This window comes from Styela clava, chromosome 9 (genome assembly GCF_964204865.1).
Source record: "Styela clava chromosome 9, kaStyClav1.hap1.2, whole genome shotgun sequence".
Classification (NCBI taxonomy): domain Eukaryota; kingdom Metazoa; phylum Chordata; class Ascidiacea; order Stolidobranchia; family Styelidae; genus Styela; species Styela clava.
Genome location: NC_135258.1, coordinates 6,254,719 through 6,263,712, shown reverse-complemented (window position 1 = coordinate 6,263,712; position 8,994 = coordinate 6,254,719). Strand labels below are relative to the sequence as shown.

General features: G+C 35.5%; 1 protein-coding gene across 1 annotated transcript; it reads left to right on the top strand.

Moving 5' to 3' along the window:
• The first annotated feature begins 2,922 nt into the window (after window positions 1–2,922).
• Window positions 2,923–6,425, top strand: LOC144427389 (uncharacterized). The gene is made up of 5 exons (XM_078116562.1): window positions 2,923–3,042; window positions 3,275–4,111; window positions 4,357–4,501; window positions 4,989–5,098; window positions 5,670–6,425. The coding sequence occupies exons 1-5, from the start codon at window positions 3,003–3,005 to the stop codon at window positions 6,413–6,415; spliced, it is 1,878 nt and encodes a 625-aa protein (XP_077972688.1). The 5' UTR covers window positions 2,923–3,002; the 3' UTR covers window positions 6,416–6,425.
• Window positions 6,426–8,994: the final 2,569 nt, after the last annotated feature.

The following is an 8,994-nucleotide window of genomic DNA, read 5'->3' as shown; positions in this document are numbered from 1 at the left end:
TTTTTAATAACGAGGTTAAATTGGTGTGAATAACAATGTAAAAAATGCGCATGAGGAAAATCTTCCTTTATATAAACTTGAACACCATGTTTCGACCCACTCATGACTGCCGCGCCGTCATAAGTTTGAGCTATCAATTTTGACTTTGCGTTGTAAGGCTGTAACACTTCTTTCAGTACAGCCGATATCCCGCAAGCCGTGCGATCAACGATTGGTACAAAGCTGTGAAATCTCTCGGTAGGTTTACCATCTTTCACAAACCGAAAAATCACATCCAGTTGGGAAACGCACGTGATGTCAGTTGTCTCGTCAGACTGAATCGGAAGGAACTGGCAATTATCAATTTTCAGAGCCAAATGTTGTAAATAAATTTTATACATTGAGTCGAGCAAATCATTTTGGATATCCTTAGATGTCCCTTTCGAAACAGTTGCGGCATCAAGATGATCTCTCAATACTGCATCTAGGGATGCGGTGTATTCCACCATATCCAAAAATACCCCTCTATTAGAAGAGCCAGCCCATTCATCGTGCCCACGGAGGGACAGCTCGTGACAACCAATGAACTTCAAAACATCTATCAATCGACCGAGAACATGGCGGTTTTTCTCGACGTTTTGGTTGTGCCGACGAATAGAAACCGCGCGTCCTTCATCCAACTGTGCTGCAATATTAACATTTCCGAATGTTCGGTATTTTACTGCATTGTCCAGATGCTCCATAGAAGATTGATGATCCCTGGCACGCTCGGAAAGATGTTTAAGATCTCTAAAATCGAATTTACCCCAACGTGAGTCACGGGCGGTAGCAAAAAGTAGGCAATAAAAACAAAAAAGTGCATTTTTGTCCTCGCTGTAACACAATCATTCGTGTTTTTTATACCAAGTTTCTGCGCAGAATGTACGCCGACGCTTTCCTCCGTCATGGGATTGTTCCAGTGAACAATTGTTTGGTTGATAAGGCCCAAGACGTTGTACCTCTAATTTTTGTTCCAGCGGCAGCTGCGAAAACGGAGTGCGAAGTAGTGCATCAACATTATTCATTATGAGGTCTAAGGCTAAGAAATGCGAAGCCGGAAAGAAGTGAGGAGCTCAAAAGGAATGTGGAAAATCGAAAGCAAATGGACTAAAGGTTTCTAACTGATTCAAATAGCGAAACAAGCGACAAAAACGAAGGCGAGGAAACTATCAACTCTTCAAGCAACCAACGAACGAGAAGGAATGCGTGAATATGTCAACACGTTGTTGTAAGAAACGTAGGCATTGTGTCGTCATAATTTCGGGGCTAGCCCCGATGATTTATTAAAAGAAACAGAAAACAAACGAGACAAACGCGGCGAGTGGAAGATAAAAGAGAGAATACGATATACAATGAGCAACCGGGGCAAAATCGGCGTCGCCCCGTCGACGTTCGGCGAAGGCTTTGCGAGCGAAAAATGAACCATGTCGGGAGAATATGGCTAGTGTAGACAGTCTGTGCAACCGATATTGAGGTATTTTTCGAATATTTTTTATTATACCGAAAAAACAACCGGGACATTGCCCCGGTTGGCCCTATTGACGCGCCGCCACTGATCAATTGCATTGTTATGTCATAAACGATGTCAGAGCCAATAGCTGATAGCTGAATAAGGGCACATAGTGGTGCAGACATGCGTCCAAGATTAGGAGTTTTGAAAATTACCATACCGGAAATTAACAATTTGAATATAAACGATCACAACCCTGACTGCCCAACTGGCGGTACAATATAATAGTTCAGTTATTGTTAAATTAATTTAAGGTCGGTTTTATCAACTTTTATCACCGATGTCTTAGCGTTTTTGTTATTTTATTCATGCCTTGGGGGGTCACGAATAAAATGCGGTGGTTCACTTTGTGACCCGCGGGTCAGTGGTTCGCCATCTCTGTTATATAACAATAAAGTAATAGAATATTCAAGTTGAGTTTTGAAGAACGTAACTAGCACATTTAGAATTGACTTCTATTGCGGAAAAATCTCGAAAAATTGTAATCAATTGATTTAATACGAGTAGCCAGGTATTCGCGTAATGTAGTTTCCACGTTGAGGATAACATATCAATTCTACACAAAATCGTCACTTTAGGAACTTACGAATCCAAAGATATGTCGAATATTTGCGATGAGTTTTAGTTGTTTGAACAAAACTGCTAATAACCTCAATCGGCATCATGGCTCGCTATTACGTCGCATTAAAATAGAATTTAGGCGCATTAAACGAAAAAAGATTATCCAATAGCTAGACTGACTCGTATGTCTGTGCAGCTGTTTGGTAGGTCATTTGGTGATGGTTAAGGTTATGGAAGTCAGAGAGAGTTATATGAACTTTCTCGATGCAGACCATTACACTTTTTTAATAAAGCGCTTCACGTTGTTCCTAAAAACTTCCATAGCGCTATATAAACGATCGGTACGACGTATTGAAACATTGTTTGTTCACACCAGTAATTTTTATCAGATAATGCGGTCTTTTTTCGAGGAATATTGTCAAATTGAAAGCCCAAACAGGTCAAAATTATGCTCGATTAAGATATAAATTGTGTATCTAAGGATTCGTTGTTCATCGCATCACACCATTACTTGGTATCCTAGTATCGATATCACACTACAAATAACGTAAATTTACCAATTTATTTTGACTAGACGATCGAGTAACAACACCCTCTTCGATATAGTTCATTCAAGCGTTGGCAGCTACAAAGCCGTGTGTTTTGGTTCGTACGTAAATCCTTTCATAACACATAAACAACTTGATGAATTGATTATGCTGTGAAAAAATATATCTGAATCTACATTTCATTGAAGCGCAAAATCAAAACTTTATTTTAAAATCCGGCATTTTTACTTTCATTTTAACTTGTTTATTAACTTATTTTTCATCTAATATTTAGACTATTTTTTTTCTTACAATGGTCTGGTTTTATTTATCTTGGTTTGAACTGGCCAAACTGTAGAAATAACAAATCTGAGAAAAATCTGAAAATGGAGGAAAACAAAGAAACCGAAGCCGAAGATAGTAAAGGTTAGTTTGTATTTTGATTATATGCTTGCAATTTATTGGGGTGGTTTTGAACTCGCATCCTTGCGATCAGTATTACGTTCTTCCAGCTACTTTGCTGGTGAAAGTAAAAAGCAGTCAGAATCTCACAATATTTCAAATCTCTCAAATTTCACCTGATTGATCATTTTAGCAATAGTATATGTCCAAAAAAATTTGAATCATGTTTATTTTCATAATTATTCTATCTTTTCAGATTCGATCAAACTCTCCGATTCTATTTTGCTGTTTAGGAATAAAAAAATTTCAAACCACGGTGAAGTTTATGAAGGAGAAATATCGAGTGCAACTTATGGAACTCGTCCAATTGCGATAAAATTTGTACAATACAACAAACAAAGTGTGGAAGAGGCAAGAATTCTTCTCTTACTGAACCCTCACACTCACGTAGTCTCTGTGATTCATTCAGACGAATACCAACAAGGTCCAATGAAATATATATACATTGCAATGGACAAATGTAACCAAGATAACTTGAGAAATTTTGTGGAAAATCGAAAGAACGATGGAATCCCATTTGATCCTGAACTAGCACTTAATTTTGCAAAACAGTTATTTGCAGGGATTAAATACATTCATGATAAACTTGTGGTGCACAAAGATCTTAAACCGGACAATGTGTTTTTATCTCTTGATCAAGAGGTTGTCAAAATTGGTGATTTTGGCATAAGCGAAGTCATAGAATCAAAAACTCAAACAGTATACACCAGAAAAGGCCTTGGTACTGACGGTTACAGACCACCTGAATCATTTGTAGATGGATTTCCAACTTCCCAAAAAACTGACATATATTCACTAGGTGTCATTGTTTATTATGTATGGAGTGACGGTAAACATCCCTTTGGCGATGAAAGAGACTTATGGAATCATTTCATGAAAAACCACAAAAACCTGAACCTGGATGGACTTCTAGTTCCAGATAACGAAGTAGCGAAAGATTTACTGGAATGGATGCTGCAGTTTGTTCCTCGTAAACGTCCAATGATAAACGAAGTTCTTTCCCATAAGTATATGGCTCCACCAAATGCAAAAGGTAGGAATGATTATCAAAAGGGTCATATTAATAGTTTGCAAACTAAATATGCTGATTATCTAATCATTGACCTATAGATTATATGTAGATAATTCTCGGCTTCCATTAATTAGGTTATCTATATTTTCCCCTGAATAATATTTTAACATCTCACCTGGAAATATTGTGATTGTCAACGTCCTCGTAATAAACTTAGGACCCTAACTGAAAGTTAAGACTTATCTAATACAAATTCTTTTGTTCAGGTTTACTATTCCGAGATCTAGAGGAAGAATCTCTTCCTGGCACCTCACAAAGCACTCAAACAAGCAGCCATGATGAACTTTTGCTTCCACATTTTGATAATGGAACTTTCAAATCAGATTTGTCAATAAAAAAGAAAACTAAAAGGTTTTTATATTTATCTCTCCGTAATAACTTGTTTCTGTTTAGTCACAGTCTTGTTGGAATGCTTGTTCAGAGAATTGTTTAGAGGGAAGATATCCCGAAGATACAAATTTATTTGCTCATTGGAAACAAAACTTTAGTTTATTCCATGATATTAACTGACATTTGGTGAGACTTGTTTTGTAGTTGTTGTCTTACAGCAATTGTCTTTGAACAACATATTTTGGAATTAGAAAGACCAATTCGCGCTATAGAGATATTTTCATGGACGAGGCAATACAAAACCAAAACAAAGTTCAAAAAACCATAATCTCAAAATATAAATACAGATTACACTTATTTGAGATTGAGCAAGCTGTTTAAAATTTCTTCTCGTTTAACCTGTATGTTTTCATACAATGATTGGTATTAGATGAATAAAAATTTAGTCATGGTTGTGACACTTGAATAACTTGAACGTCCTACTAAACCGAACCAATCATAATTTCAGTCATTCTTCACAATTTGCAACTTCATTATCGAAACTTGTTAATAATTTCCACTTTGCAAAATATCTTGAAGCAAAAGAAAAGATTAGAAAGGCAGCTTTGACCTCAGAAGGTGAGTTAAGTTGATCCAAACATTTTTTGGATAACTTCTTTTCAATCTTCCAATATTACTATTTTCACGATCAATGTCTTTTCTTAAAAAATTATGATGGTAATATGGTTGGTTCAGTTGTTAAAATATTTGAATTATTCGATTCAAAAAAAAAAATTATTTTGCTCAACCCCGCTACTAATAATCAGTTTCTGATTGGCAAGAAAACTATTAATATAAACAGTAAAATGTTTCATATTTTTGAAGTTTTAGAAAAAAAATTGAAGGCCTTCGAGAAGTCATATCGTGAATCTTCGATTGATCAAATCCTATTGGACTTGATTGTAGAAATATGCATTCTTTATAGCAAAGTGAAATTGATATTTAATTAAACTTAATTACGAAAATGACTATTTTCTTTGAAATTTAACTTATTAGAATGATATTATTTGAATCTTACTGCCGACACCTACATCCAGTCATACTAGCATCTATAGAATTTGTATTTTTGTTTATTTATAAATTTTTTCATTGAATTCAAAATTAATTGTTTCACTACATTCAACATTTTCAATCATTCTGCCATTTTCAGATCGCCGGCAACTCACTGATGACATCTGGTTATTTGTAGACAAAGCGATTAAAATTTATGAATTTCACACAGTTTATGAAGGTCAAATGAAACTTTCGAATTCAAGTTCACAACCCCTAGCAATACGTATGTTTGTTAGTTTCAATAAAGATGAAGGATTTCTCCACAAAATGAAAGTTCTTCAGCTACATCCACATCCAAATGTAACCTCTGTTTTTGCTAGTGGATGGTTGAAGGAAATGAATCATCATTTTGTTGCTACTGAAAGATACCAGTTCCTAAATCTTGTAAAGTATTATAAAGAAAGAAAGAAACATAGAATTCCTGTTGATCCTAGACTTGCTCTTGTACATGCCAAACAGATAGTTAGTGGTCTACAACATCTGCATAATCATAATATTGGTCATGGGGACCTGCACCCGAGTATTCTGTTTTCACTTGACATGCAAAATATGAAAATTAGTCTTTATCACCGTTATACTATATTCATTTCTGCAACCCACAACTTTAAAGATGATATTCATATTTTGGGTTTAGTCTTGCGTAGATTATGGTCTGACGACATCGACACATATAGTTTTCCACTTGAATATTTTACACAAAATGCTGATCCCAGAGATTTACTGATTCCTAACCCTCACTTGGCCTGTGATTTGATCACAAGAATGACACACGATGATAAAGATCAACGACCAACAATTCAGCAAGTTGTTGATCACGAATTCTGGAATAGTATAAACATTTAGTTTTTCTTCCTCTTTGGTTGATCTTGTTCATTTTCGTACTGCGTTGAATGAATATCAAAACGGCGTTATGTGCTGATCTTAAAATAGTTTCCGCTATTTTAAGATCAGCACATAACGCCGTTTTGATTATAGGACAAAATGCTGGAATCGAATCTGATTTAATTGTGTTAAAGATCTTGTGTTCGGAGCCCATCGTTCAATCCAAGGCGTAATTAACTCGCTAGGCAATTCCAGACTAGAAAATGTTTTCTTCAAAATTAGTCAAAAACTCTAACGTTACAAAACTGTCTTATTCAAATAACTTAAAGAATCGTTTTTTGACTTTGAAATCCGTCTTTGAATAACAGTGAATCATTATTTAATAATGCCTGCTTTTAGAGACTTTTGCAGAACGAATGCGTGCTAATATGTAAATATCACAAAATATAAAATTTCCGCAATCTTCATATAAGTTCTTAGTATTCAAGTGTTCTGAATTTTTTCTTGGATAGAGATTTCTGTATTAAACATTTTCCCTTGCTTGACCCTAGTTAACTGTCTTTTTCCATTATTTTTTTTATTTGTCTGGTTGGAGGAAGTGGTCAAGTTTTTTTATTGTCATGAATTAATGACACAATTGTTTAATATAATTGTAATTCTTAATTGAAATTAATAATTAAATTGATTATATACTAGATACTGATTTTTTTTTTATCTGATGAGTCACTGTATAGCCGTCAATTCGTTTGTAATTCGTGATTCTACAAGAGTGAGGATAATTCACTGATTTCTACTTGTTTGGTTGCAAAAATATGTCAGAGAGATCTTGATCAAAAATTGATGAATTAGAGCATTGACAAATTTGTTAAGTTTTCTTCTTGATTTGTATTTCTTTATAAGAATAATTTTATAAAATTCGATTACAAATCTTTAGACAGACTTTCAGTTGAATAGACATACGGTCTGCGGATAAAGAGTAGCAGCTTTCTGATTGAACAGCTATGGCCATAAAATTTATGGCCGAACACGGCTGAATCGATTCCGAATATTAGAGAAATGATAAGAGCTATTATTATGACGACCTTTCCCCCATGATAAACGAAGCCTAGTACCAAGATGCAAGGAGATAGGTAATCGAGACTCGAGATCTCAAACCCGTGATGGCAACACAGTTAAGCACAATACTTGTGCTTGCTCCGTGGTGATAATTACCGAATTAAGATTACACAATATATATTACAAGGTAAAAGAAGACGCAAGGGGCCAAAGCTGGTTATCGAGCAAAGACAGCATATAGCCGACATGGCAAACCACGGCCCGCGGACCAAATGTGGCCAGTTTGGTAATACAATCTGGTCCGCCTGTTGCTTCCACAAAATAAAATCAAAACAAAAAATAACTCAAGGAAATTTAAATTGAGTTTTGTCGCGAGGTTTATTGTTTTCCACCCTTTTTTGCAACACTGTAAGTATTGTTCATGAAATAAAACTTTTTACGTCACTCTTATATGACCCGCCAATCTGGATGTGCAAAATTTTTGGCCCCTGGTTCAAAAAAGTACTCCCGTAGTATGTGCAACAAGATGGCGGACACCGGAACGTAGCATGTGTACCAGGTCGGGGTTAGGCAATAATTTTAGGTACAAATACTACGGGAGTCATTTGGCTAGTCTCATTAATTTGTAATAGAACTTAAATGAGGAAATTTAGGATAAAAGTATGGCCTAAACCTAACCAGGTACACATACTACGTCCCGGTGCCCACCATAATTGTGCACATACTACGGGAAGCCCAAAAACCTGGCCTATAGTAAAATATGTAATAAAAGTTCAAAGGATAGATTTTTCATTCACAAGCAAGTATGGTATTGGCGAGCTAGCCAATCAACATTGCTATGGTTCGATTCCCGGTCTGGGAAAGTTTTTTTCTCATATTACAGTTTATACACGATGCTGAATGTAAATATAATATGAATTTTGACCAAAGCATGCCAAGTCAATGTAATTGCTTATGTTTAAATAGGATTGTCAGAAAATATGTTTCCTATTCGATTGAAAAATGTGAGAATCACAATTACCGACGATTGACAGAAGTAATTCGCCAATTTACAATTTTACACGATATTTGTAAATAAACAACACTTGTTCCAATGGTGGTTCCATCGGAGGTGTCATATGATGGATGGTGGGGCGCACGAACAGGTTGCAAAACCGGCAAAAGAAGGAGTGTAATAAAAATACCGGAAACGACAGGTTAGACAAATAGGAATACGTGAAACGTAAGTGAAATTATACCGTGATGGAGAGTGCAATACGGATTGTATAATTTGTAATATATTCACTGAAGTGTCTTCATTTACTTTCTATTTGAGCATCACATACAACGGTTAAAAATTATAAATGATTCAAAAGTCGGATTCGGAACGATTCGAGATATAAGCAATATAAAACGCATAGGATTCCGTTAATGGATTGTACTCTTTCATAGATGCGTATTGGCAGCAATTTGAGAGGTATATAGCTATTATAATATTTAACAAGAAGGACGCAAAGAAGACAATCGTGCCATTAGAAAGAAAAGCATCGTGTAAATTTGCACAA

What these genes read in the sequence shown, in the direction of transcription:
- LOC144427389 (XM_078116562.1), top strand. Translation starts at nt 3,003, where the DNA reads ATGGAGGAAAACAAAGAAACCGAAGCCGAAGATAGTAAAG. An exon ending in CGAAGCCGAAGATAGTAAAG is followed by an intron (nt 3,043 to 3,274) that starts GTTAGTTTGTAT and finishes CTATCTTTTCAG; the next exon opens with ATTCGATCAAACTCTCCGAT. An exon ending in GGCAGCTTTGACCTCAGAAG is followed by an intron (nt 5,099 to 5,669) that starts GTGAGTTAAGTT and finishes TGCCATTTTCAG; the next exon opens with ATCGCCGGCAACTCACTGAT.